At 52.1% G+C, this 27,403-nt stretch overlaps 10 protein-coding genes across 10 annotated transcripts; 3 read left to right on the forward strand and 7 right to left on the reverse strand.

Annotated features, from left to right (window-relative positions):
• Positions 1-50: 50 nt before the first annotated feature.
• Positions 51-1,692, reverse strand: M436DRAFT_36178 (acid phosphatase; the record flags this gene model as incomplete). The annotated part of the gene is made up of 2 exons (XM_013576346.1): positions 51-1,297; positions 1,500-1,692. The coding sequence occupies 2 exons, from the start codon at positions 1,690-1,692 to the stop codon at positions 51-53; spliced, it is 1,440 nt and encodes a 479-aa protein (XP_013431800.1).
• Positions 1,693-2,481: 789 nt separating this feature from the next.
• M436DRAFT_35238 (uncharacterized protein) lies at positions 2,482-4,641 on the forward strand (the record flags this gene model as incomplete). Its single annotated transcript, XM_013576182.1, has 1 exon — positions 2,482-4,641. One exon carries the CDS (start codon positions 2,482-2,484, stop codon positions 4,639-4,641), a length of 2,160 nt encoding a protein of 719 aa, XP_013431636.1.
• Positions 4,642-5,710: 1,069 nt separating this feature from the next.
• On the reverse strand, positions 5,711-6,598 carry M436DRAFT_35925 (zf-CHY-domain-containing protein; the record flags this gene model as incomplete). The annotated part of the gene is made up of 1 exon (XM_013576298.1): positions 5,711-6,598. A coding segment is annotated over one exon (888 nt), but the record flags the coding sequence as incomplete, so codon positions are not given.
• A 1,605-nt stretch (positions 6,599-8,203) lies between these two features.
• Positions 8,204-11,548, reverse strand: M436DRAFT_36292 (Na+/H+ antiporter; the record flags this gene model as incomplete). Its single annotated transcript, XM_013576363.1, has 1 exon — positions 8,204-11,548. The coding sequence occupies one exon, from the start codon at positions 11,546-11,548 to the stop codon at positions 8,204-8,206; it is 3,345 nt and encodes a 1,114-aa protein (XP_013431817.1).
• Positions 11,549-12,771: 1,223 nt separating this feature from the next.
• Positions 12,772-14,258, reverse strand: M436DRAFT_69181 (CRAL/TRIO domain-containing protein; the record flags this gene model as incomplete). The annotated part of the gene is made up of 4 exons (XM_013576818.1): positions 12,772-13,130; positions 13,178-13,852; positions 13,883-13,897; positions 14,207-14,258. 4 exons carry the CDS (start codon positions 14,256-14,258, stop codon positions 12,772-12,774), a joined length of 1,101 nt encoding a protein of 366 aa, XP_013432272.1.
• A 770-nt stretch (positions 14,259-15,028) lies between these two features.
• On the reverse strand, positions 15,029-16,510 carry M436DRAFT_36413 (nuclear distribution protein PAC1; the record flags this gene model as incomplete). The annotated part of the gene is made up of 3 exons (XM_013576390.1): positions 15,029-16,198; positions 16,258-16,423; positions 16,473-16,510. The coding sequence occupies 3 exons, from the start codon at positions 16,508-16,510 to the stop codon at positions 15,029-15,031; spliced, it is 1,374 nt and encodes a 457-aa protein (XP_013431844.1).
• A 515-nt stretch (positions 16,511-17,025) lies between these two features.
• On the forward strand, positions 17,026-19,935 carry M436DRAFT_77899 (ARM repeat-containing protein; the record flags this gene model as incomplete). Its single annotated transcript, XM_013576983.1, has 3 exons — positions 17,026-17,291; positions 17,355-19,848; positions 19,909-19,935. 3 exons carry the CDS (start codon positions 17,026-17,028, stop codon positions 19,933-19,935), a joined length of 2,787 nt encoding a protein of 928 aa, XP_013432437.1.
• A 109-nt stretch (positions 19,936-20,044) lies between these two features.
• M436DRAFT_59984 (uncharacterized protein) lies at positions 20,045-20,701 on the reverse strand (the record flags this gene model as incomplete). The annotated part of the gene is made up of 3 exons (XM_013576677.1): positions 20,045-20,359; positions 20,398-20,450; positions 20,482-20,701. 3 exons carry the CDS (start codon positions 20,699-20,701, stop codon positions 20,045-20,047), a joined length of 588 nt encoding a protein of 195 aa, XP_013432131.1.
• Positions 20,702-21,868: 1,167 nt separating this feature from the next.
• Positions 21,869-22,279, reverse strand: M436DRAFT_21814 (uncharacterized protein; the record flags this gene model as incomplete). The annotated part of the gene is made up of 1 exon (XM_013576067.1): positions 21,869-22,279. A coding segment is annotated over one exon (411 nt), but the record flags the coding sequence as incomplete, so codon positions are not given.
• A 3,100-nt stretch (positions 22,280-25,379) lies between these two features.
• On the forward strand, positions 25,380-27,134 carry M436DRAFT_29547 (putative multicopper oxidase, type 1; the record flags this gene model as incomplete). The annotated part of the gene is made up of 2 exons (XM_013576078.2): positions 25,380-26,752; positions 26,810-27,134. Coding segments are annotated over 2 exons (1,698 nt in total), but the record flags the coding sequence as incomplete, so codon positions are not given.
• Between the last annotated feature and the right edge of the window lie 269 nt (positions 27,135-27,403).

Here is a 27,403-nt window from a genome sequence, read left to right on the forward strand (position 1 = left end):
TCCAAGTATTCGAAAACCCCACTAGCCTCATTCCCAGATACATCCGTCATTTAACTCTGAGCACACAACCCAGGAACCAAAACAGCACCACGACCAACCAACCCATCAAAATAAGCCAACAGACTGTTCAACGGCACCATATCAACTTGATCCCCCAGCATCGGGCTCGAACTCCTCAACACCCGTCCACCCCACAGAATACGCACAAACCACTGATGACGCTGTTCGTAAAGTTCAAAGATAATCTCTGATCCCATGCCCGGCCATACCATTTCCTGGATTTGCAATAACGCCAACAAGCGAGCGATACTGCCATCGTGGGCAACATCGTGGCGGTAAATAATGGGATCGCTGCCGTTTTGTGCAGCGCGAAGGCGATTCGCTAGTTCGGCGATCCAGATGCCGTAGCTGCGGCGAGCGTACTCTAGAGTCTGAGGGCCGGCGGAGCGATAGAGATAGTTGTATTCGTATTCGCCTAGACGAAAGACTTGGTTTGCTTGGGCTTGGGTGACGCAAGTGCCGGTGGTGCTGTTGCAGGGCAAGGGCTTCGAGTGACAGAGACGAGCGGAGAGATTGTCAAAGTAGTGATCGTAGGATTGGTGCCAGGCGGTCGCGCTGGGGGAGATGCCTGATATGGCATCTAAGGCTTTGACGAGGTTGGACGAAGCGGTGAGGTGGGCAGTCCAGTTTGCGTTTGTGCTGCCTGCGCCGTAGGATGAGAAGAGAGAGGATGCGGAAGAGCAGGTGTAGGCGGGCTCCAGACTATCGATTGAGTTTGGTTGGATCATAAGAGGAATACTGTCTCCTTTGAGCGAAGGAAACATGCCAGGAATCAAGTTGCTAGCGACCTGGCTGGTAATGACGTTGTTTGTGACACGGAACTGCATCTTGCGAGAATCGTACTTTGATGGCAAGAACCCGAGCAGATCGTGGTAGACACCAAAGACATCTTTGCCATGCTGGTGGCTGTCGTCCAGACCTCCCGAGGTCAGCTGAGGGAACTGGCACGTCCCGTTGAAGCCTTGCGGGGCCAAGGGATTCGAAGAAGAGGTAAAGACGCTCCAGTATGTAGATGCCGAGGAGTTGGCATTGGAACCAGTGAACGGCGCTGCATGATAGTAAAGACCTTCGTCCGAGCAGTCCCATGCATATGACTCTCTGGGGAATGTGTTTGCCGCATACGGGGTGCGCTTGTGGTGACGGTGAATCACATGCACGTATTGAAGCTTGTAGCTCGGGTCGACGTTGGGGTATTCAGAACAACGGACGTGAGGCATATTGCACCAGTTGTATGTAGCTGCTGAAGTCAGCAAATGAGGTTCAAGAAGATGGTTCATATCGTGTGCGCTATGTGCAGCATATGTCTTTACGTGCTGATCCTAATATGTGCATGAGGATGGCAAGAGGTTGCAGAGTGGCTGTCAAGCTAGCGGTTCGATGACACGAAGAGCAGCCATATGTCTCGATGATTCGACGGGGCAAGTTTGTGCCTGACTTACAGTAAGGTAGTCCTGCTGGAGTCTTGGACGAGTTGAACACGAAGCCCCAAGTATCGGTGCCATTGATGACAGACTTGAGGTCACTGACCTTGGTAGAAGGTGGCGCATACCATGACAGGTCTACAGTAGCGTTCGAGGCAGACACAACTGAAGCGAAAGAGAAAAGGACAGGAAAAGAGTAGAGGTAATGCATGGTGAACCAAGCAGATGAGGCTAGTAGTGCTGTTGACAGGAGAAGGGTGAGCTGCCACATGTTCAGCAGACTTGCAGCCTACTTTATATATCAGATAGTCCGATATTGGGTTCCGTGTTGCAGGCTGGTTGAGATTGTATGGTTGTATCAGAGGTGGAGTTGGTATCAAAGATCAGTCGGCGTGCAAGGCTGGGGTACTACGATTGGCTTGAGCGGACGGCACAGAGCGGGCAGCGATGGAGCTCATGCCTGAGCATACGAGGACGTTTGCTTCTCGGCGCACATGGATGAACTCAGGTTAAATACTCTGAGAGACATGGTATACTTTCCGAGATGTGATGGTAGGAAAGTCAAGATGCAAAGATGGTCGAGTTCGACGACGGCTCCTTGATCAGGGTCCTCATCAGGGTCCCCTCGGAAACAGCAGCCAAGACCAACAACTCTATGGGCAGTCGCTACTCTAAACAAGAAGTCAATCTGGGTTTGCCAGGTTGATTCTGCCACGAGTTCGTGTGATTCTAAGCTCTTTGGAACCTCAACCGACACGGTCTTGCACGGTTCGTTGTTGAAGCAGATCACACATTGAGGGACTCGAGCAAGGTCTGTGCGCATACCTACGTGACGTCCGATGAACAATCGTATCCTCGTATGGCTTGAAAGATGCCTTTCCGACTACCGAAGCGCAAAGACAGGGGACCGGGATACACTGCTCTGGACGGACGATGGGTTGATGGCGACAAGGAACGACTTTCGGACGATGACGGCGCCTCAAACTCGAATGCGACACCCATGTTGCGACGTGCATCCGGCCCTCGCAGTGCCACCTCGTACCCTCTACCACCACGACGCTTTACGAGATACTTTACCCTGATCATTGTTCTCATCTTGGTCGGACTTGGTCTCACATTGGCTCGTCTGAGCGCATTATCTGAAGCTTCATTACGATCTGGCCTCTCAAAACCACCGCCCCCACCACCCACTTGGGAGAGTTTCCCCTTCTTGAAACGCTACCATGGTGGCATCCGCACTCTGGTTTCTCGCGCCGACAACAAGCCTGAGTACCCCGATCCGGAAAACAATACTCTAGAACCCACTGTCCAACAGGACCAGGAGCAGCAGACCGCTCCATCAGAAGAGAAGGGCTTCCAGAAGAGAGACATGCCACAAGGCCAAAGATTCGATCCTGTCGACCGGAATGCTATCGTTGAGTGCTACCTCGACGAAGGGAGAAAGAGCAATATACCACAACTGCTGGCATATCCAGGAGTGCCCAAGGGCTTCCCAGACCCCATCATGGGCTCCTATGAGATATTCGGCATGAATGATAATGTTTGTTTCGATCGCTACGGCAGGCTCGGCCCTTACGGATTGGGCTATAGCAAGAGATGGGGTGGCAGTGGTGCCGGTATGGATGGCCATCGCGAAGGTGCCGATCAAGTCTGGGGCGGCAAGACCGAGATCGACTACCGTGAGGTCAACTGGGCTCAAGCTCAAAAGAAATGCGCCCAGAAGAACAAGGGTCGTTTCAAGCCTCTGCCGAAAACTCGCAACCATTTCTTTACTGACATGGCTGTTGGTGGCCCTGAGGATGAGAAGTCCAAGAGAGAGGAGAAGCAAGAGAAGAAACTGCTACCCAGACAAGCTGTTGTCATTCGAACATGGCACGACTACCAGTATGATGACGAAGACATGTTCTACTTGCGTGCTTTGGTCAACGAGCTCTCGCTTCAATCTGGCGGCGAGTACACTGTACACTTCCTAGTCCATGTCAAGGACAACGACATGCCCATCTGGAGTGACGACTTTACATATCAGCGCGTCCTGAACGATTCGCTCCCTCTAGAGTTTCGAGGAATGGGCACACTCTGGTCAGAGAGACAGATGAGTCTGATCTACGGAGGCATAGCAGAAACAAACTACCGCGGTCTGCCAATCCACGGCGCCTACAGATCGACAAACATGCCTCTATCCTACTTTGCCCACATGCATCCCGAGTACGACTTCTTCTGGCACTGGGAGATGGATATCCGCTATACCGGACACTTTTACCATCTCTTCGACAAGGTCGGCAAATGGGCAGACCAACAACCTCGCAAAGGTCTCTGGGAGCGCAACGGCAGATTCTACATCCCATCCGAGCACGGCTCTTGGGAAGACTTCAAGCAAATGGTGCGTGTGCAGACCGAACACGGCACAGCCCACAAAGCAGCCATGTACGAAAAAGTCTCGGGCACCGAAAACACCCAAGCACGCATCCCCTCAATCTGGGGTCCCATGCCACCAACCGGCGAAGGCGACTCGATCGAAGCCGAAAACGACCCCAAACCCCCCACGACACCAGACAAAGACAATTACTCCTGGGGTGTAGGCGAACCAGCAGACTTCATAACCTTCAACCCGCTCTTCGATCCTCACGCTACCAATTGGATTTTGGCAGAGGATGTGACTGGCTACAACACCTCTGCAGGCTTCCCTCCCCGCCGCACGGCAATCATCACTGCATCTCGCCTCTCGCACCGCCTCCTCGAAACCATGCATCGGGAAACTGCTTTGCACAGGCACTCCATGTTTTCGGAAATGTGGCCCGGCAGCTGCGCTTTGCATCATGGACTCAAAGCCGTCTACGCGCCTCATCCCGTGTACATTGATCGCCGCTGGCCGACTTCGTATCTGGCCGCTGTGTTTAACAATGGATTGCACGGTGCTGCTGGCGGAGCAAGAACCAGTGTTTTCAGCGATGAGCGCCAGCATAATTTCCTAGGGACGAGTTGGTACTATCATGCTGGCTTTCCGGGTAATCTGTGGAAGAGGTGGTTGGGGTACAAAGTCGATGGCGATGGAGGGGAGATGGAGGAGGTGGAGGGGGAGGGCAGGATGTGTTTGCCTGGTATGCTGTTGCATCCTGTCAAACACGTAGATTTGATTTACGAGCATCGTGAGGGTGAGTGAAATGCATTGCATTTGTACAGAGTGGAGGCGAATGAGGATGAAGTGTTGAAGGCTGCTTGTGACGAGAGAGAAGTAAAAGGTGTCATGAGTACATACTGTTAATCGATGAGTATCACTGTAACGAGCTGCCTCCAAAAAAAAGGTTCACTAGAACAACAAAAATTGAAGAGTGAATGAGAGGATGCACGAAATATGTATGATACGAGAAGTGAAAGTACAACGCTATGCTTTTTTCTTTTGCCCTCGAACCTTTTGAAGAAAACAATCCACACAGAAGCAAAACGTCCATCCCATCTTCGCAAAAGAGTACCAGCCTCTTTCGATGACTCCCAATCCCAGCAGGAGCAAGAAGGCCGCATCAGATATGCCCCGGTAACCTCAAATCATCTTCATCCTCGACTGGGAAAGCATCTCGATCCCCAAACTGGCTTCCCACGAACTCATCATCATCGCTTTCCTCCTCATCCTCCTCGTCGTCATCACTCTCTTCCTCATCGTCCTCGTCTTCCTCCACATCATCCTCTTCCTCCTCATCAGACTCTGAGATATCCCCAAAGAAAACGCCCGCGTTGCCTTCGCCCCAGAAACTGCTTTCGTGCGATTGAGCAGTCTGCGGTCGTCTGCTGTGCTGTTCATCTTTCTGCGTTGTTGTGGCAGTGGAATCTTGAGATCCATTTGTGGCTGTGGCGCCGGAGTCCAGTCCTTCGAGATAATAGCGCATAGGTGACAGACTCCTGCTGAAGCGTTGCAGGATATCGTAGGGTAAGTTTCTGAATGCATCGCCGGCGGACAATGCGCGTTCGGTGTTGCGAAGGCTTTCTTCGTATTCGGCTTGGAGGAAGTAACTGCGTCCTGTAGGTGAGTGGGGCGCAAAGGTTGGCTGTTGAACTGGCAGGTTTTGTTGCGGAACGGGGATTTGTGCTGGTGATGATGGACAGCCGTATGCGCTATCTGCTCTTTCTTCATCGGTTACGACAGCTGGCAATGCATTCACACCAGCGAACTCATGGCGACGGACTACTGGTCGGACTCCTGGTGTTTCGGAGCCTAAAAGTGCGGTTTGAGATGTATTGTAGCCGTCGCAATGGGGGCATTTGAGCCCCAACCAGTGGAAGGCGGACCAGCCTCTTCCTCCACAGTCATTACAGCCCACAAACACTTTTCGAGGAACGCGGCGATGTGTAGGGTTTGCCTTTGCAGCGGCAGAATCTTCGAATTCATCTTCGGGCATGGGTTGTAGACGTATTTCATCGTCGAGTTTGCGCCATTGTAGTTCCATGTTGACAGCGGATTTGTTGCATACTGGACAGCGGTATGTGACGTGCATGAGATCTTTGTAGCAGCTTCCGTGCATGTAGTGGCCGCAAGCCAGACTCACCACCGGTAGTGATGAGGAAAAGAGGTAGTCGAGACATAACGGACAATCACAATCTGTAGCTCTTTCCACGCAAGGATGGGTACTGCTGGTGGATATCGAGATGCAGACATTGCAACGTTTGCAGTGGACGTAATCCCTGCCTAGGCCTTCGCCACGACGACAAATACCACAATCATCGCAATGATAGATGCTTTTCGTGCTGTCGTTGTCCCACAGCTTACACTTTGAGCAGTAGTAGTAGGCAGAGTCAACGCCACAATTGGTGCATGTGGGACCGGCAGGCTGAGGGGTACTGCAAAGCATGCATAGCATGTTGCGTGTCATCTTGCGATTGAGTCCATGAGGAAAGGGTAGATTGGGCGAAGCGTCGTGACAGTGCCGACACGGATGCCATTGGTTGCAGTCGAAGCATTGTACCTTGACATTCCTGCTGTAGTGTGAACAACCCAGGCCAGTGCCTTCATCGTTGATGTGATCTGCACAGTAGGTTGGCTCGAGGTCTTGTGAAGTGATGTTGTAAGGGTTGTCGGACGACCGGACAGGGTGACAAAGCGGGCCTTGGTGGAATAGATCGGGCATGTGGTGATCGGGGTTGTTCAAGGTGATGTAGTCCTTTGTCATGAGCAGGTGCATTGCTCTTGCCTTCTCTTCAGTCGAGGCAGCCAAATGCTGGATCTCATGCATCTTGGCTCGTAGGGTGCGCATGCCATCGTCCTCGGGTAGTGACGTGCCGGGCGTGGGGGACGTTGCCCGCCGGTCGAGATGCAGCTCGAGGAACTGAGCTGTATTTGCATTAACGGCCATGTTGAAAGCAATCCTCCTCTTTCCCTGTCCTTGTCCTTGGGTTATGTACGAGGGAGTGTGTCGAGTCAACAGGTGTTTGAGGCAGGAGGGCTATGTCGGTTTCAGCCCCCGAGTTGGCAAGCGTTGGGCCGAGTAAAGTCAAAGACCAAAGTTCAAAGTCGTGCGGCTTCCTGCTGCTGTACATGTATATGTTTTGTCGTCTACAAAAGAACTGCAAGTCTTGGTGTCACACGACAGGGAAGAGAATAGCCCGAGGCTATGGGCAAGACTTTTAGAAACGACGACGACCTGCGGCCATTGGTTGGTCGCTGTCATACGATTCTCCCGCCGCCATTCCATCATCATTCCCACGTGAAAGCTTGCATGTGATTGCCAAGTCCCGCAAGAGCCCCCTTCAAAACACCTCCTAGCCTCCCTTGCTGCTCTCAGCCTCTCTACACACGGTCACTTCGCCTCACATTTCCGTATACGCTCTACTATCACATGCTTAGCATGGACGCTATGAAAACTTCTTCTATTGCTCTGTCAGGGGAAACGAGTCCAATGCGCTTCAACATCGCAAGAATTACTTCTTTCGACACCGAAACTTAATCTCGCGATCTTCGCATCCGCTTCGATATCATGCCACAAGCAGCAAGAATTTTTCGAAATATTGTCTCCCGCTTCTTCTGCCACTCAAAGGATGATAGCTAGAGTCGTCTCGGTTAACTTGACCATTCTCCTCATGGCAGCTCAGGTCACTTCGACGACAACCAGTAGCTGCCATATTCGTGTCGAGATAGCTTGATTGCCACCACTTACTTATTGTTTATAACATCAACTCCAACCACGTACGGCCACAGTCAGCTGAAAACTGGGCATCCCGTCCGCTCTGCCATACATAAGCAGTTGAACGGCAGATTAGTACTACGGTGGGTGACCACGTGGGAATCCCTGCTGCTGTACGTTTTTGCATCTTGTTTTTTGTTCATCGCAACATCGCAAATATGTTTTGGTTCGGCCTGGGAAATAAAAAAACATCTGGTGTCAAGAATGGTAGTCATATTGTGAGGTAAAGGTACCTGAAAGTCAGGACTGATGCACGAATAGATATGGAACGTGGAAAGACAAGTCGTGTATGAAGAAAGAACGACATGACTAGAACAAGATGTTTCTGTCTATAAAAAGAACACATGCAAAAGGAAAAGCCCTGTACACCTCGCTGACTTAAAAAGCATAGAATCGAAACACAAAACCACTCTTAACATGAAAAGGGAAAAGGTAGAATATGTACAGACCTCCTCATGAAGAAAGAGAAACCGCTCTCCACACACACCATATATGCGATATACCTGTATTTTGATGCAAATCCACACGCTTCCCCCTCCTTCATCTCATCCATCATCCTTTCCTATTCTTACCCCAGCGTAAACGACTGGTCGTGCCCGAAGAAGATGTAGCAGCTTGCTGAGGTTTCTGCGGCTCGGCAAATCTGATGTTGGTCGGTGGTTGGCGTGGCGCATCATCTTCGTCCTCGCTGTCGCTTTCGTCTTCCTGCGTGAGCCCCAGGGCACCTTCTCTGCGTCTTCGCTCTGCAGCAGTCTCACCATCGGTATCAGAGTCGATGCGGGATTTGCGAGGACGTGCGCTGCCACTGGCGACGCGAACATCACGCGGGCGGTTAAAGTAGTCGGCCTCTGGGTTATTCTCTGTGCCTCTTGCAAGTGCGCCTTCTCTGCGGCGACGCTCGGCGGCTGTCTCGGACTCGACATCAGAAGCGTAGCGGGTGTCCTGATGGGGACGAGGGGGTGGAACTCTCTCGGTGCCGTCGTCTTCACTGTCCTCCTCGATGGTATCCTGGCGTGATTGCTCGGCGCGCTCGCGTGCTTCTCTGCGTCGTTTCTCGGCTGGTGTCTCGCCAGCTCCGCTTGATCGACGAAGATCACCGGTTACATCGTGGAAAGGCACGACTTCATCGTTCGAGTCGACCAAAGTCAGGCCTTCGGGTCCAGAGGGAGCGTCTGTAGAACTTGGCATTCTCTTGACCTTGGCGTTGTCGGTCAGACCAGAATTACCAGTCTCTGCAGGCGATTCGCCTGTGAGCTTCGTCGACTCCGCGCGGCCCATGTTGACAGGTCTGTTATCGGGCATCGACTGCAGGCGAGATGGGGTCGCATCGTCGTTACCCTTCTTTGCAGCCTCTCTTGCCTCCCTCTTGATGGCTTCGGGAAGATCACTCTCCTCCACGACAGAAGCACGTTGCTTGGCGTTGAGACTTGAGATCTGTCTGACAAACTCTGCTTTGCTCATCCTCTGACCGCCAGCACCAACGGTGAAACGCAGACGCTCATCGTCCTCGGCTTCTCGCTCGGCCTTCTGTCTCCTCTTCTCTTCCCTGGCATTCGATTGCTCCGTCTCGTTGTTGGCCTTGCGACCAGTGATACTCAGCGCGGTTCCCATGCGAGTAAGACCTCGTCTGGTAGGTCCTGCGAGACCACCACCCTCACCAGATGCGCCAGTTTCTCCCTCCTTTGGCTGCTTCGATTTCTTCGGCGGTTCGTCAATGTTGTACTTCTTGATGACCTCGCCATCTTCGTCCTCCACAATGATGGTGTTGCCGAATTGGTAAGCACGAGCAGGACCGCGCTTGGTAGCAGGCTTCTTAGCTGTGGGCTTGTCACCGTGATCCTCCTTCTTACGAAGACCTCCGAGATGAGCCATCTTCTTGCGCCACTCCTTCTGGGGATGTTCAACAGCATTCAGTCCTTCCTCGCCAGCCTTCTTGAACTCGTGCATCACGTTGCCTTCTTCGCCTTCAGTGTGGCCGTCCTTTCTACGGGCGATACCGTGATGGATATTTTCATCGCTCATCAACTTCTTGAGTTCTTCTCGTTCGCGTTCTTCTCGTTGTTGATCGTTGTCCTCTGGGTGAGTCTTCCTGACAGCGAGAACATTGCCTTCTTCGTCTTCATAGACGGTCTCGCCACCTTCCTCGTACACCTCGCCCTCGGGCTCACCGGGCTCATCAGGTTCATCATCGTCGCGCTTGGCACGTCCCAATGGTGGTTTGTCCTTTCCAGCATTTGGTGAAGCATCAGACTCGCTACGAGAAGTAGACTCCTCAAGCTTTTCGCTGTCGGTGCGTTGAGGTCTGATAGCCGACTGACTGATAGGACCACCAGCGCCGTATTGAGACTTGCGCGAGCGGCGTCGACTCAGAGGGCGAGCAGGAGTATCATCCTCGCGTTGACGACGAAGGAAGTTGGGAGGGAAAGCGCCATATTCGCCCTTCTCTTCGAGAGTCTCGTCCGTATCATCAGTTCTTTGTTGAGACATGGAAGTCTTGGAACGCGACTGGATACGAGGAAGTCTGTCCATCCACGAGGAATCATTGGCCTGAGTGTATGACATTGTCAGAGTGAGAGTGTTGATGTGTTTTCCGAGAGTAAAGACAGCAATCGAGGATCCGTGAACAAGAATCGAAGTAATGACCAGGAACGTTGTGATGGGCCAGATGAGTTCGATGATATTAAGATGTTCAAATCCAGCTTCAGGTAGCTCGCCAAGCGGTGTCGTGGTCTCGGTTTCCAGCTCGGCTCTAGCCAGGATGGCAACAAAGATTGCACCTACGCCGATAGGACCGAAGTGCCCAGCGAAAAGCGCCTCTCTCCAAGTCTTGATATCCGGGATGATTGGTTTCAGTGCAAGCATGATAGGTATGCGACGGAACAGCAAAACCAGGATTGCAAGAACGACCAGTCTCCAAGCACTTAGACCAATGACCGAAGAGTCGAACTGAGCCCAGGGAATGATTGTGCCAAAGTAGACGAAAAAAGCCAAGTTGATAAGCAAATCAATAACGTTAGAGACGTGGGACTCCTCTGTTTTCTCTGTGAACCAACCGTCGTTGCTGAAGCCGACTCCACAGGCGAATCCGACAAGCAGGTCGTCCATACCCAAGATAGAGCCGGAGCCAGCACAGAACAAAGCCAGGACAAAGTAGAAGACCAGGAAAGATTCACGATCAATCAAGTTGCGTTCGTGGGCAAATCTGACAGCATGGCGGGCAATGTATCCGACAACGACACCATAGATGGCGCCGAAAACACACTCGTACAGAATCGACACGCAGAACCATTCGAGAGCAACCTCGTTGGGATGGTGGTGGTAGCGAATGATGTAGATGGCCAGGTAGATGAATGGGAAAGCCATACCATCGTTACAGCCGGATTCGGCAGAGAGCAGATCTCTCAAATGCTTGGGGACTCTCTGGGCGAACTTTCCTTTACCAACAACCGAGGAAGCAAGGACGGGATCAGTAGCAGTGATACAAGCGGCAACACAGAGACTGTCCAGCCAGTTGAGTGGGGGGATCAGAGCCCAGATGAACAGACTGGAGATGAGCCATCCGAATGTCATGACGGGAATAAGGAGAAGGGTAACGGATCTCCAGTGGCGCTCCATGTAAAACTTTGGCAGTTCGACTCCTACAGCGAAACATTGGACAACAAGGACGATACGGGCGAACTCGAGGGTGATTCTATCCTCGTTTCCCCATGTTGTAGGATCGATGAGATTGGCGGCATGCGGACCAAAGATGATACCACAGATGGTGGCGACGGTGGCCTCGCCGATGTATAGTTTTTCTTTGATGAGTGACGAACATAACATGAACAGACTGGTGAAACCGCCAAGGATGATGTAGACCAAGTGCGGTTTGTCGACGCTCAAGTGTTCCCAAGCCATGGTGGCTGGATGTGTGAAGGATAGTTAGGGATAACGAAACGATGGGTGTATTAGGGTCTCGTATCGTGGTTGTCGGGGTCGGGGGGAGCCAGAGTAGTTGTCAGTTGCATGCGGTCGTCGGGTGCGCCCAGTCGCCGCTCCCAAAGGCTATGGTGATGTGTATCGGGGGGGTCGGTGAGTGTGTATGTCGCCGTAAAGACGAAGGGAGTCGTAGGGACAACAAGAAGGCGAGGTATCAAAAGACCGAAGAAGCAAGATCCAAGGATGTGTTGACCAAGAACCAAAGTCTTGTCGCTGACTCTTGCCGACCTTGGCGAGTATGAAGCCAAGCGAGCACGTTAGTAAGGAATCAGAGTTCAGGACGTGATTGCGGTCATCCGGATAAGTTTGCGAGCCCAATTTTCAGGCCGCGGATCTGTTGTTCTCTCGTCGCAATTCCGATACAAGCTATAGCGAGTGTGACAGCCGTTTGCTTGCGAATTGAAGTCAAAGGGGAAGCTCAGGAAAATACCAGACTTGCGGCGAAAAACGGTAGATGACGACGGTTGGCTCTCGCTCTCCAGTTGAACCCCACAACAGGCGCCTCACACGCAAATGTCCCCTTGGCACATAATCAACACAATCAACTTTTCATTCGCTTCGCGTCATCGCTTTGCTGATAGTTGGTTTAGAGTTACCTTGGTTCAATTGCCGTCTTATTTGCCAATATACGGTGAGGCTGCTAATCAGACTCCGAGTGACAGATCGGTTTGCTTGGTCTTCTTCTTGTTGCGCATCTTTGGCTTTCTGCTTGTCCGCATCTTTCAGGTGGGGCTGAAGAACAGCATCCCGCAGAATGCCCCAGAGCGGTCAACCGAACCCTATTTGCCTCGTTATAGGGGCTTATATGCCAACCATCAGACTGTTTGATAGGATCTGCAGTATAGAAGTGAGACGCTGCCAACCACCTGTGTGATTGATTTCTGTCAGCGAGATAATTCAACAGGAACTGGTCGCCTGAGAAAGGATGGCAATGGTGTGATTTCTAGCGTGCTTTTTGGAAGAACATGCCGCGGAACCTTTTACACTTCTATGTTTCTGTGACGCGCTCTAAGAGGTACTTTTCATGAATCTTTCGAGGAAATGATGAATCCAGAGATCGAATATAACGCCTGCCCATATGCTGCTCTAACCGTACTCTTGACGAGGCTCTGCCAGCAAAGCCAGACTTCTGTGTCGCGGTCTTAAACTTTCAGGCTAGCAATGTCAGGAGTCTCCTCGGTGGCGCTTCCTGCATTGCTTGAGATGTCACGGAGAGGCTTCTGCTGGCCGCCACGGAGGTACTCCTCGTATTCACCGACTTGCTTGCCAGCTTCGACCCAGCGCTGCTTGTATGCTTCCCGACGTCTGTCGCACTCCTTGTTCAAAGCTGGCCAGTAGGCCTTGTGGTCGTAGTCGAAGTTGAGCTCGCCACCGTAGTCTTTCCATAGCTGTTTGGTAGGAACGTATTTCTTGAGATCCTCGTTGAACTTCATCTTCTCCTTGGTGACGGGGTCGATGAAGGGCGAGATGAGCTTGAAGAAGGTGCTGACGTACCAAGGCACTATCTAGTGTCAGCGTTTGTACATAGAACCATGCGGCTTTGCTTACACTGCGAGATCAGAGCTCTGCCAAGCCTCTCTGGGTTGTGATTTTGTAGGATGTTCAGAACCTGTCTGGCCTGGCCGACACTGGGCGTGCTGCCGCTGGTAGCACCCTTGAAGTTGATGAGAAGGGCAGTCGTCTCTTGTCCAGGACCCATCATGTCGATGACTCTATCCAGCATGAAAGCCAAGTGGTGGATCTGGCGGTCGCTATTCTTTGTGTTTTGCTTGCCAGGGTTGAGGTATAGACAGGGACGAGCATTGATGTCGTAGCCCATGATTACCTGCTTACCTGTCTCGTTCTCGGGAGAAATGTAGTCGGCGGTGAAGGTGTCAGCACCATATTCGCGTCTCCAGGACAGAGTTCCTTGCAGACGCTTGAGGGCGCTGGGGACGTCCCACTTAGTAGCGCGAAGGTAACGGAGGAGACACTCGCGGGTCAACCACATGCGCTCGTTTTCCGTGATGGGCTCGTTCGTGGCATCCTTGAGTGTGTTGCTCGGGATTGTGGTCCATGTGGAGACAGTCGAAAGCACTGAAGCGTACTTGGACTCTTGGTCGGCAGTCAAAGCAGCAGGAGGAGTGGGCTTGCATTCGGGCAGAGCGACGGTCAAAGGAGTCTTGATAGGGCCAGTGGGGGCGGGGTCGGTGGTGGCCTCAGAGCCAGCTGAGAGGGAGGGAGCTTTACTCGAAGTCTTTGACTGTCAGATACTGCTGTCCTTGGTCACTTGGGATCACTCGATACCTGCGATGCCATCTTTGGATATGTGTTTGGAAGCTTTTATCGATCGAAGGGTACTTTGTACAAGGCGGAACAGCAATTGGACGTTCAAAAGATGCTAGAGGTGCCTCGACAATAACACGCGATAGGAGTACGTTGAATGAGACAGATAAGACTGAAGATTCGGACGGAGAGATGCAATAATTCAACAAGCTACACGACTTCGTATCTAAGGGATGCCCAGCGAAGGCGGGTCAAGAGTAGCGTCATCTCACTATTTTCAGCCGCGCTCTGACGATGGCCTTCGATTTCGACCTTCGTTCGGGGTTCGGATGAAAGCTCGCTCGACGTGCATTTCACCTTCCATTACGTTGATCTCTAGTCTATACACATAATTAGTATTGACCTTGAGAGAGCTGAGAACTTGGGAGAGAACATATCACTAAGACACGGAGAGCTCGTTTATCGCTGTCACTTCGACTACGCAAGAGAGACAAGCGTGAAACGGTACATTACTAGGTGTATTCCTGAGGAAGCAATTCCTCAAAGCTGAATTTGTACAATGCTGGGCCACGACTCGACCAAACAATCGGAACGACCATTGATAACATGCATTTAATGTATAGAATTGTCGCGAGGAGATAAGATATGCCGATTTAACCATGGTGGTCGAGCAAGGTCGATGACAAAGCATGTAATTGATGTCAGGAGCACAACCCTGTCTCTATGATATGAAGACATGAAGGAAAAAAGCAAAAAAAGGTTCCAGTGGTTTTTTTTCGTAAACTCTAATATGCATCTTTGATGAATAAAAAGTGTTTTGGAGAGAGTAGAGAAGCGATAGAAAGGACAAAACGGTGATAAACATCTATAATTCAGGTTGCTTTGACTTCAGGAACGTGAGGACAGGAGGAAAATTGAACGCCAGCCTTCCCTAGTAACAGGAGTATGAACGAAGAGGAAGGATGATGAAGAAGATGATGATGTTAGACAAGCAAGAGATACGCCATGATTCATGCTGAAAGAGACACAGGGGAATAATCCATCTACAGTGAAAGCACCTTTAAGAAATTCCCTTCTCCGTGCGCCGAATACTCCATCCCAATGATGCATGAGAATAGGGACTTGGGACGTAGACTATGATGCAAAGACTCGGACGTTCAGATCGACACTGCCTGTTGCAATGACACAGCGGATGCTGACTTTGGCCGCTTCATCACCCGTTTTGGATCCGTTGGTAGCAGCATCGTTGTTGGCAGCTGCAGCATCCTTGATCACACCTGGCGCCCAGCGCATACTGCTGACGAAGTGACCATGGGCGTCATCAATAGTTTTGACACATTTACCTTCTTGCGACAAATCCCAGCAGCGTATCGTTTTGTCGTCCGCGCAACTGAGGAGATATTTGCCTCCTGGATGGAACAGCAGAGCTCGCACCCAGTTATCGTGCCCGACAAGTGTTTTGATCAAGGTTCCTCGAGCGTCCCACAACTTGATGAGTTTGTCGCGACCAGCGGTAGCGACAAACTCTGCGGAGCTGGTTGATGGAGGAGCTTTCTTGAGGCCTGCCATCGATGCCAAATGAGAATATGCTGCTGCTGGAGCAAATGTACAACATTCGATTACGTGCTCGTGGCCGACAAAGGTGACCTTTGCATCGCCAGATTGGGTGTCCCACAAGCGAGCGGTCTGGTCGTTTCCGACCGAGAGGAGCCAGCGGCCATCGAAACTGGGAGCGACATCGCGCACCCAATCAGCGTGACCACGAATGGTCTTGACGCAGTACCCAGTCGTGACGTCCCAGATCCTGATGGTCTTGTCTCTACTAGCACTGGCCAAGAGGTTTCCACTCGATGGGGCACCAGCCGCACCCGAAGGGATGAAGCGCACCGCCGATACACTATGGTCGTGGCCTGGTAGAGTGCGAATATTTTTGTATTCGTCGCTAGGGTCCCAAAGCTTGATGGTCAGATCGGAACTACAGCTGGCCAAAAGCGTGCCTCCGCGCGGACCACCATAGTCGATATCGAGGACACCTTTTGTGTGACCTTTAATTGTGCGTTCGAGTTCACCCAGCTCCCAGTCCCAAATCTTGATTGTAGCATCTTCAGAACCCGAGGCCAGAGAGGAGAAGACGGGATGAAAGGCGACACATGTGACGGATTGACGGTGGGATTGAAGGGTGTGGCGGGCTGGGGATCGTGGTAGCCAGGTGGCGGGATCGTGGTTGCGACGCGACAGTGAAGTAGGAGTGGCAGTATCGAGTTCTGTTTGTAGGGTTGTGTTGCGTGATTCGAGGTCCATTATCTGGTGAAGCGTCAGGGCTTTGGTCCAGCAAGTCGCGTTCGACTGGCGTGATTGCTCACCTTCTTTTGCAAGCGGACTACGCTGGTCCACTTCTTCTCCAGCAAACCCTCATATTTCCTTCGCGTAGCATCATCGAATTCGTCGCCGATGTTTAGTTCTTCGCGGAGGGACGCGGCCGTGTTTGTCAAGCCGGCGGCAGTGAGGTAGGCGATCAAGGACTTGTGGCTATCAGCACATCAGCCAACAGCATTTGGTGCGGTCTTGGGACACGCACAGCTCTTCAGCTTGTCGCTGAGTCAAAAGATTGGACATTGTAGTGGTTGCGCATAACAACTTCTTTCAATAATCGAAGTGGTTGGCAGCAGTGACGGAGGTGGGGGGGAGCTGTTGCCAGAACAAGCGGCGGTGAGCGCTTGAATCGTTTAGGAAAAGGGGAAGGTGCGAGTTTCGAGTGCGACTTGGACGAGAAAATGAGACAATAGGGAAGGTGCAGCTATGTCGTTAGGTGGACAGCGAATTGGTCGAGTCTCTTTGCTGTTGTCGCATGGTGCCCGATGCCGTCAGACGGAATTTGGCTCTGGGCTTTGGCAGGCTGTTGTGTTTGTTTTGGTCGGGCCTGAGAAAGCGATATTCTTCTAGCATTGCAACAATCCCATGACGAGACCACCACGCTCGCCCAAATTCAAAACCTGATCAACAAGACGCAGCGCCTCTCTGTCTGCCGTCGCTGCTCGCCCGTCGGCCATCACATTCCGCACCCGGCTCGCAGCCATTGTTTCTCTATCCCCACTACCCATTGCGCCTAAACACTCGGACAACCCGCCAACATGGCCGAAGAGCAAGAAGATTTCAGCAAGCTACCTCTGGCCGACCGCTTCGTACACAAGAACTGGAAAGTCCGCAAGGAAGGCTATGAAGCTGCCACAAAAGAATTCAAGACCGCGCAACCGAGCGACCCCCTCGTCAAGGACTTTACTGCAGACTCCAACATATGGAAGGGTGCTGTCGCCGACTCCAACGTTGCTGCACAGGCCGAAGGCCTGAATGCGCTCAATGCCTTCCTCGAAATTGCTGGCAAGCCTGGCTGTACTCGGTGCGTCACTCTCCTCTTCAACGCCATTCTGTCTTGCCAACCAAGCTAACATACACTCTACAGCACCCGCACATCGACTATCCAGCCCATTGTCGAGAAGGGCGTTACAGGTCGTCCCGCCGCCAAAGCCGCCGCCATCGAGGCTCTCCTTCTCTACATCGAACTTGACGTAGCCGACCCCGTCATCGAAGAGCTCATCCCCCTCCTCGCCGCAAAAACACCAAAGGTCATTGTCGCTGCCCTGCAGTCTCTCACCGCCATCTACCACGCCTACGGTTGCAAGACAGTCGAGCCCAAGCCTATCATCAAACTCCTACCGAAGGTGTACGGCCATGCAGACAAGAACGTACGCGCCGAGGCACAAAACCTCACAGTCGAACTCTACCGATGGCTGAAGGAAGCCATGAAGCCCCTTTTTTGGGGTGAGCTCAAGCCCGTCCAACAGACGGATCTAGATAAATTATTCGACAAGGTCAAAGACGACAAGCCGACCCAAGAGAGACTGCTTAGATCTCAACAAGCTGCACAAGAGGCCGCAGAGGAGGCAGGCGACGACCCCGCCGAACAAGCCGAGGACGATGAAGATGACGGCGCGATTGACCTGGAACCCGAATTCGAGGTGGTCGATGTCATTTCGAAGGTGCCGGCAGACTTCAGCGACCGTCTCAACTCGTCAAAATGGAAGGACCGTAAGGAGGCTCTTGAAGAGCTCTTCACCGCTGCCAATCAACCCGCCATCCAAGAGGGTCCATTCGACGACATCATGCGTGGACTTGCAAAGAGTATGAAGGATGCTAATGTTGCTTGTGTTATTGCCGCTGCAAATTGTGTCGAAGTGCTCGCAAAGGGTCTGAAAAAGAGTTTCTCGAGATACCGTTCCACCATCATGTCGCCCATGCTTGAGCGTCTCAAGGAGAAGAAGCAAACCGTCACTGACGCTCTTGCTGCCGCTTGCGACGCCGTCGTCTCTGCCACTGGTCTGACTGACAATCTCGAAGAGATGCTAGAAGCTTTCAAGCACAAGACTCCTCAAGTCAAGCTCGAGTCTGCTCGTGTGCTTGTACGCTGTTTGAAGAACCTCAGGGAGGTACCCCCACCCGCTGAGCTCAAGACCATGTCTGATGCTGCCAAAGCTCTGCTGGCAGACTCCCAAGCGCCACCCAGAGAAGCAGCCGCTGAAATCTTGGGAACGCTATGGAAGATTATGACTGACCGCAACATGCTTCCTCACCTGGACGGTATCGACGATATCAAAAAGAACAAGATCAAGGAGTACTGTGACAATGCAGAAGTAAAGGTCAAGTGGAAGCCCAAGGCTGCTCCTCCCCCAAAGCCTGCCGCAGCTCCTGTCAAGAAGGTTGTCCCCGGAAGACGTCCTGCGCCGGGCGTGAAGAAGGCTGCACCCGCACCTGTCAGACCTGCCACACCGGAAGAACCTCCAGCAGCTGCACCCTTAGCTGCACGCCCAACTAGCAGACCAGGGCTCAAGTCGGGACTTGCAGCACCAGGATCAAGAATGAAGAAGCCTGGTATGGCTCCGCCAGCTGCTTCTCCCAGAAGAGTGCCTTCTGAGGATGTAGAGATGTTGGACGACCCGCCGACACCAGCTCCTGCACCACGCTCAGGACTCGCAGCACCCCGTAGTCTAGCCGCCAGACCGCTGGGCAAGCCGACCAACTCATTCAATCAGAGCACAAATGAACCCCCTCAAGAGTACGCTCCACCTCCCCAAGCAGCTCCTTCAGTGTTGAGTTTGGCAGAAAGATCAGAACTCTCAGATCTGCGCTCAGAAGCCGAATATCTTCGTTCCCAGAATAGTGAATTGCGAACGGACAAGATGAGGCTCAACAGTCAGATTCACGAACTCCAAAACCAGAACGCACAGCTCATTGAAGACCACACTCGGGATGTGTTGGGTATCAAAGCCAAGGAGACACAGCTAGTTCGCGCGCGAAGCGATGCTGAAGCTGCCGAGGAACGTGCAGCCGGTCTCGCTCGCGAAGTCGATAGACTGAAGCGTGAAGTGGCTCGCCTGGGACGTGTTGAACGTGATCACAACCAAGACACTCAGATGCACAACAGCAGCTACTCTGAGAGCAATGGTGCCAACGGCATGAGACACTACGATACGCCCATGGGCGGTATGGGTCCACCTCGACCTCAGTTCGGACGCCCGGGCGCAGGCATGTCATACTCATCTTCTCAATCACGAGAGCCCAGTGGCGAGACAAAGGAACACATGGACGCAGCAGCCGGTCTGGAACGCATCACAAGTCCTGTGAGCGGCTTCAGAAGTTCGAATGCGCCGTCACTGGACCACTCGAGCAGCGGCCGTGCTAGTCCCGCGGTGTCTGGCCTGCAACGCAGTGGCAGTGGCAGCAGACCTGGTAGCAACATGGAGCAAGCCTATGGAGCAGGCCTGGGCTCAGATTCTGGTATCCAGAGATCGTCAATGTCGAGGCCGCAGGGCGGTGAGGGTGCAACTGGCGGTGTCGAGAGTTGGAGACGTGCTGCCGAGGTGACACAAAACCTGAAGGCCAGAATTGAGATGATGAAGGTGAGTTCGCACTCTGATTTTTCATGACAGCAAACACTGTACTGACCTTTTGTTCAACAGGCAAAGCAGCTCCAGCGTAACCATTAAACCAAGCTTGTACGGTCAAGAGCATGGGAAGGAGTATTGGCAGGAATAGCGCCTTCTTTTTCTCTCTTGCTTTTTTCTTTTTTTGCTTCTCTTTTTCCACCTTCGATACCTACCTATTTTCTCCAGGGCATTGGGCATCGGAGTTTTGTTGCTTTACCTCAATGATACGAGTTTCATGGATCACCATGGTGAAATGCCCCATCTGCGGGTTTCCCAGATATGAAATGCCGCTTCTTTGCTTCGCATCTGCCTTTTCGTTCTCCTTGTGCCTGCTTACGAGAAATTGATCAGTACCATTATCGAGCTCACTTCCCAGCTGCCGACGCTCCGAATCAAATACCAATGTCTCGGAAGACCCGATCTGCGGCTCCTCTTCCCAAAGCCCAAAACAAAACAGACTTTCAACAAGGGCTGACAAAGTGCACTGTGCAGTTGTACGTAGATACTTATCTACTTGTCTACATACTCTTCTGCTCCCCAGTAAAATGTCCGAAGGAGCCGCTTGGTTCGTTCAGCTGCGTGTACGTTTTGTATTCGCCCAACTACATTTGATGCAAGAAGGTTCAAGTGCTGACGAAAGCTTGAAGAGGGGTAAAAGGCGATGGTGAGAGGGGTAGGGGGGTGTAAGCAGTAAGACTGGAAGAAGGGTAAGAGCGCTCCCTGGTTGAAAGTTGGAAGTTTCACGACACTGCTTGTATCGCTGTATCGGCTGTTGGTTTCGGGAGGGAGAGGTTGTGGCAGGCATTGGCAGGGGCGGGGAATACATGTTTGAAGTCGCTTTTGGACGTCGTGTCTTGGAATACCATCGATTTGTAGTGAGGAATCTGATATCTTCGAACCGTGCAAAAAAAAAAGAAAGAGGAAGATACATTTGCGTTCTTTCTTCTAGAAAAAAAGGTCATCGAAGAGATCTTTAGCCTGCCAGTCCGCCCAAAGACCAACACCTCAACGCAGGAAACCCCAGGGCCTTTGCTACAAGACATGAGACAAATTCAAATCCACTGGTAAAACACAAAAACTCAATTCTAAACACGATGAGAACTGCCCGTCTAAGTCATTCTGCCACCCTTGGCTGTGCAGGCGATAGCAGACTGCGAATTAGTGCTGGTAACCGAAATAGTGACCTTGGGCGAAGAAGTCACTGTCTTGACGGTAGTGGTCAGAACAGTCATGACAGTCTTGGTAGTAGTAGATTGCTTGAGCGTGGTAGTCACAACAGCCAATGTGGTCTTGCCGCTCTTGACGGTAACGACAGGAGGAGTAGAAGTCGAAGTGGAAGTTGCGACGGTGGTGGAGGTGATGGTGGTGGCAACATCGGTGGACGTGGCAGTTGAGGTAATGTAGAGGGAAGTGTCGGTCTCAGTCATGGTGGTGGTGGCCGAGTCTGGGGCACGTCTGTGCAACTTGGTGTTTGCTTGTCTTTGCTCTCTTCTGGACTTGCGCTCGGCGAGTCTGGCGGCGCGGTCGAGAGGAACGGCGCGGTCGAAGAGGCCGCGGCGGACCTTCTGAGCGGGAGCAGAAGAAGAGGTGGCAGAGGTGGAGGATGCACTGCCCGTGGCTGAGACTGCGTCGGTTGACAGGGCAGCGGCGGTGACCAGAGTAGGTGTGATGGTGCAAATTGGGTCGGGCCATCTTTGGGATGGGGGCATGGAGCAAGAGGCAGTTTTGGTCTTGGTGGTTAGAACAGGGATGGCTGTGACGGCCGTCTTCCTGAGTGTTGCAGTCTTTGTCACGACAACTGTGGAGACAGCTGGTGTGATGGTCACAGTAGGAGACTTTGATACGTATTAGTCATGACTTACACCACACGATACTGATCATATAAGCTTACCTTGGTTACAGATGCAACTGTGGTGGTCGAGGCCTGTAGCGTGGTGATCGAAACGATAGTCGATGTCTCCGTCACGATGACCAGAGGTGTGGTTGTTGAAGTGATGGTCACCGTAGGTGTGTAGGTTGTGGTGGACGGGATACCAACACTAAGGTAGAAATCACGCTCGTAGGCAATGGGATCCGCATCTCCATTGTTCGAGATGACCAAGACAGACCAGTCACCAGTCCAGAGTTGATCCTTGTCCATAGGACATGTCGAGAGTTGAATGATATCATCGGGTTGGAGAGGAGTATCAGTGCATTGGTATTCATCTCCATTGGGATCGACGAGAATGTTGTTGGCAACATCGCTACTACATCCTTCGAAGAGCGAGGCGAAGGTGAACGGATCTGTTGAGCTGATGTTTTGGAAGTAGTCTCCGTTGGTTTGGAAGTCAACACCGTATGACAAACAAGTCTGTGCGATGGACCGAGTGCTCAAGAGAGCAGTAGCCAAGAAGCCACTGAGTCTGAAGGTGGACATAACTTAGTCTTGTATGACACGAGAAGGTATGAGATAAACGAGGGTCAGATGGTTTGATGGAGGACCTAGGTCGGGGGCAGACCATCTATTAATCTAAAGCTGCATCCTCTGGAACGTCCGACTGGGACGGACTCGCCGTGCCAACAGAGCATGTAAGAATTCACTCGCCCTGCTAGCTTGTGGAGTGCTAACCAGGAACCCCGAGAGGCTCTCCGTATCACGCTATCGTTCTTGACCACTTTGGGTAAAGGTATAACAGATGCGTTCGGACCAACACTCTTGGATCCTGATATGGGCCAAGCAGGAAGACCCGAGCGCGGCTCGCTAAGTGCGATATAGACGAGACCCATATTGGTCTGGAAGTGGGCTGAATACGCCGCATAGACCGGATGCAGTCTGAATCCCGAGGAATGGAAACCAGGAATCGATCCCGCTGTCCTTGACTCGGCTGGACGAGAACAATGCCATGGGCCTTGGTAGGTTACGCGTGTCTATTGGAAAGCGGCATCCGAACGATATCCATTTATGGTAGAGAGGCTTTCCCGGAAGACGAGAGCCTTGCGTAACGAGTACGGATAGGTAAACACACGCGAGCCCTGACGTCCGAGCTGGCATATGTTTTCTAGTCCGATGGAGCGACCACAAGAGCCAAGATCCATTTCTGGAACGTGAAGTGACACTTTCTATGCGGTGAAGCGATCTTCAGGGTTTTCGCATGTCAGGAGTATGTTCGATGACATGACAGCGTTTGGCTAGGCGACCAAATCGATGTTTGCTGGCAGTCAATATTGGTGCATAGTAGGGCTCGGGACAACAAACGGTGGTTTGACGTGTGTAGAAGCCGGACTTCATGCGGGGACTCCGGACCTTGGGTAAATCGAGACCTGAGAGCAGCGGGTAACACGGACCTTTCTCGCGTTGCGGCTCTAACAGACAAAATCGCATGGATAGCACAGTGCTGCACTTTTGGCTGCATTGCGAGTCTTCGTGGGCGACTGAACCGATCGAGCGAACAAACCTACATCATAATGTCGGATTTGGGGGGAGCCAGAATTAGACTTCTTTGCTACGAATGCCTCAGGATTTGAATCTGAAGGATGCTCTATCGTAAACACTGCGTTTCGAGAGATGGAAAGGCGAAAGATCTGTGTCAAACAAACCCATGGCGAGGGTTGTTTATAGGGACGGCCAGCTACAAGCACATCCTAGAGATGAGATTGAGATCGTCTTGAGCAGAATTGAGCAAGATCTGCGCATAGTGCAACGAACAAGCAGAAAGTGTGAGTGTGCCTCTTGATGATAAAATCTCCGGATGCCGTACCCGATCGTATCTGAGTCGACGTTAAGACCCGATCCTGATGCAGGCAAGGCTAAGCCGCGAGAAAGCCACACATGTGCGGCATCTTTCGGCAAAAACCTCTTTCAGCCCTGAGGACATACAGCAACGAGCTGCTCGCTAGGCCTTGCCATGTAGAACGATATCCACAACCTGAGTTCGCCCGGTGTGCATGGTGTGTTTTGCTCAAGGACGGCAGACTTATTCACAGTGTGTCGTTGTCTAAGGCCATGCACGATGCCAAGTGGATCCCCCGCATGTGAGCTTGGGTCACTAAATCCACCTCGGGTCGCAAACATGCCACGATCGTGTCGATTCTTCCTTGACTATGGAGCTGAACATTGCAAAGGATCAAAACATCGCCCGAGCAGAGGAGGCCAGACAAGGCAAGGGAGCGTCTTCCGTGTCAGACTGTACGAGCTATTGATGCCCTAGACATTGAAGACATGGTGCTGACAGGTACTGTACTGGTGTGCGGAATCTATTTACAGTAGGTACCATCCGATGAGCAATGCAGTGGTCACCAAGGCAGGTTATTTGAGTATATGCTCATGTAACTGCATGACATAGGTTGCTCGCCTCGCTATCTTTAAAGAACCAGAAGCTGTAGCATTCTCTCCTACGCTACTAATTTCTGATGCGCAAAATGCGTCTTCATAGATGCACTCTCTTCAGGCCAATGCAAGCAATCACCAAGCAGCAGCTTCAAGCGCACTGAACAGATTTAGCAGATCACGGTATCGGCGTCGAGTCACGGTGATGTGGGAAGCGACGCCTCCCCCAAAGCCGAGTCCGACGCGGGTGGTATGCAACTTATATGTACACGAGTACGTGCTTACTATAGATGGACCAAGTCAAAGCTTAGATTCAGCCAGGCGCCTTCCCGCGCGTCAGATCGGCCCTTGCTGGGAATTTTCCCATTGGCCAAATCGACTCTCGTCTTACCACACCTCATGTGTCGCCGCTTTGGGCTTTACTGTGAGGCCTGAATAGAGATCGCCCCTGCAACTTATGTTGCTGCATGCAAAGGTACATGACAGCAGTGAGGCTTTCGGAGAGAATGTCGCATGCCAAGTTCGTTCAGGGAACGAGACCACTTCGCTTCCATGCCGTCCTTTGCCCTGTCCGAACATCACCATCGCCAGCAAAGTCAGATTTCCCGAGACTTGCAATCCTCTTTGGTCCTTGCTTCAGCCGCCTAGGATCACCGGGAATCGACATAGCGCCACCGGGATGTCCAGTATAGCTCACGATCCTGCTCACCGGATGACCTCTGCGTGGTCACTGCCAATGTGGAGAGCGAGCTGATATGCAATATTCACTTCTGCTAGTCTCGTCATGATCAAGCTTGGTCTAGAGCATTGTGGGTTGGCTCGTCCAGCTCCATGCGGAGATCAATGAGTGGGTGTGTTGGCTGAGGCCAATATATATACGAGGCTCGAACCAACTGATAAACCCGAACTATCCACTCATCACTCATTGAAACTTCTCAAACTACCTCAATCGTTCTCATACCTTTCTATTTCCAGACAAGTCCTCCAGGGTATCGACTGGTTAACTTGGCTCTGATTTTCAATCATGCATTTCCAGAAGCTCACTGGAATCTGCCTCTTGGCATTTGCTTCGGTCTCATGGGCCGATGCAGTACCTGAGGGCCGCTACTTATGGGGAGCTGATCAGATGGGGAAGATGGTCCGCCGTGCAACCTCATCATCTTCGGCCAGTAAAGCCTCAACCACATCCGTTTCTTCTGTGGCTTCTTCTGCTAGCAAGGCAACCTCATCATCCTCATCCACGTCATTAGTGGCTGATGCCGCTTGCACCAACGGTCCAAACTCCCGTGCTTGCTGGAGCAGTGGTTACAGCGTCAAGACAGACTTTGACCAGAAGCATCCCACCACAGGACAGACTGTTACTTACAACCTTGAGATCACGAACACAACATGTAATCCAGACGGCAACGGAGCCATTGAGTGCTACCTCATCAACGGCCAGTTACCCGGGCCAGTCATCACTGCCAATTGGGGAGACAAAATTGTTGTCAACGTCAAGAACTCCCTCCTGAACAATGGCAGCAGTTTCCATTGGCACGGTATCAGACAACTCAACAGCGTCGGTGCTGATGGTGTTGGTGGTCTTACCGAGTGCCCTATCCCCCCCGGCCAGACCAGACAGTACACATTCCTTGCTACTCAATTCGGTACTTCATGGTACCACAGTCATTACTCATCCCAGTACGGTATGGGTGTCACTGGCACAATTGTCATCAACGGTCCCGCCACATCCAACTACGATATTGATCTTGGTACTTTCCCTGTCAGCGATTGGTACTATGGCCTTGCAAACAACGTCAACGAAATCACTCTTGCCAACCTCCAGAACAACGCCCCGCCACCGAACGGTGACAACATTCTCGTTAACGGCCTTGGAAAGAACAAGGCAGGCGCTGGATCCTACGCCAAGATGACTCTTACCAAGGGCAAGAAACATCGCCTGCGATTGATCAACACCTCGGTGGACAACGCCATTCGTGTCAAGCTTGACGGCCACAACTTTACCGTCATCGCCGCTGATTTTATTCCCACCCAGCCTTTGACCGGACAAGGTTGGCTCCTGCTCGCCGTTGGCCAGAGATACGATGTCATCTTCACCGCCAACCAGACTCCTGGCAACTACTTCTTCCGTGCTGAGGCCGCTACCGATTGTTTCAGTGGTAACAACAACCACGGTCGTGCTCTATTCACATACTCTGGAGTTACCGCCGCCGAGCCTACCGACAGCAACGAGGCCCCTCCTACCAACGGCTGCACTGAGCTCAACACTGTTCCTTACTGGAATCAGGCCGTTGACCAGAGCCAATACGCCGCTCAAGTCCAGACCCTCAGCACTGGGGTTGCTCCCGGCCTCACCACAAACGGTCAGAACTTCGCCCTCTGGCACTTGGACACTACTGCTATGATGGTCAACTGGGACAAGCCTACCCTGCAATACGTGTTCGAGGGCAACACCAGCTACCCCGACCCCTATGCCGTCATTGAGATTCCCAACGAGGGTACCTGGACTTATTGGCTCATCCAGATGGGCCAACAGAACCCTCCTCTCCCTCACCCCATCCACTTGCACGGGTAAGTCCTCACATCCTACGCATATCCTCTTATGACCAATGCTGATTTCAACTCTAGTCACGACTTCTTCGTCCTTGGCTCAGGCGCCGGCGTCTTCGACTCCAGCACCGCAAACCTCAACTTTGCCAACCCCCCTCGTCGCGACACTTCCATCCTTCCCGGTCTCGGTTGGCTGCTGATCGCCTTCCCGGCAAACAACCCTGGAGTCTGGCTCATGCATTGCCACATTGCATGGCACATTTCCGAAGGCCTGGGTGTTCAATTCATCGAGGCAAAGAACTCGATTGCTATGCCTGACCAGACCACTTTCAACTCACAGTGTGATGCTTGGAGAAGCTACTCTAAGAGCATGGCTTACCCCCAAATTGACAGTGGGCTTTAAATTCTGTCTTGTCATTTCGTATACCTGTAGATGGAAAAAGGGGATCTGGGGGTAATGTTTGGTCATTTGGGTTAGTTCATATGTTATCATCTGGTTTGATATGGTCATCTGGGATGACCAGGAGTTCTTCTTCTCTGCGATCTTTTATGGTATCAAATCAACACGGTCTCAGAATGCAGGTTTTCCTTCGAGCGAAGCGCCTGAGAAAACGAATGCAACCGAGACATGGATGGTCCAAGCTCCATCTCCGCCATCGATCCCCGCATGCA

Source organism: Aureobasidium namibiae, assembly GCF_000721765.1.
Source record: "Aureobasidium namibiae CBS 147.97 unplaced genomic scaffold scaffold_1, whole genome shotgun sequence".
NCBI lineage: Eukaryota > Fungi > Ascomycota > Dothideomycetes > Dothideales > Saccotheciaceae > Aureobasidium > Aureobasidium namibiae.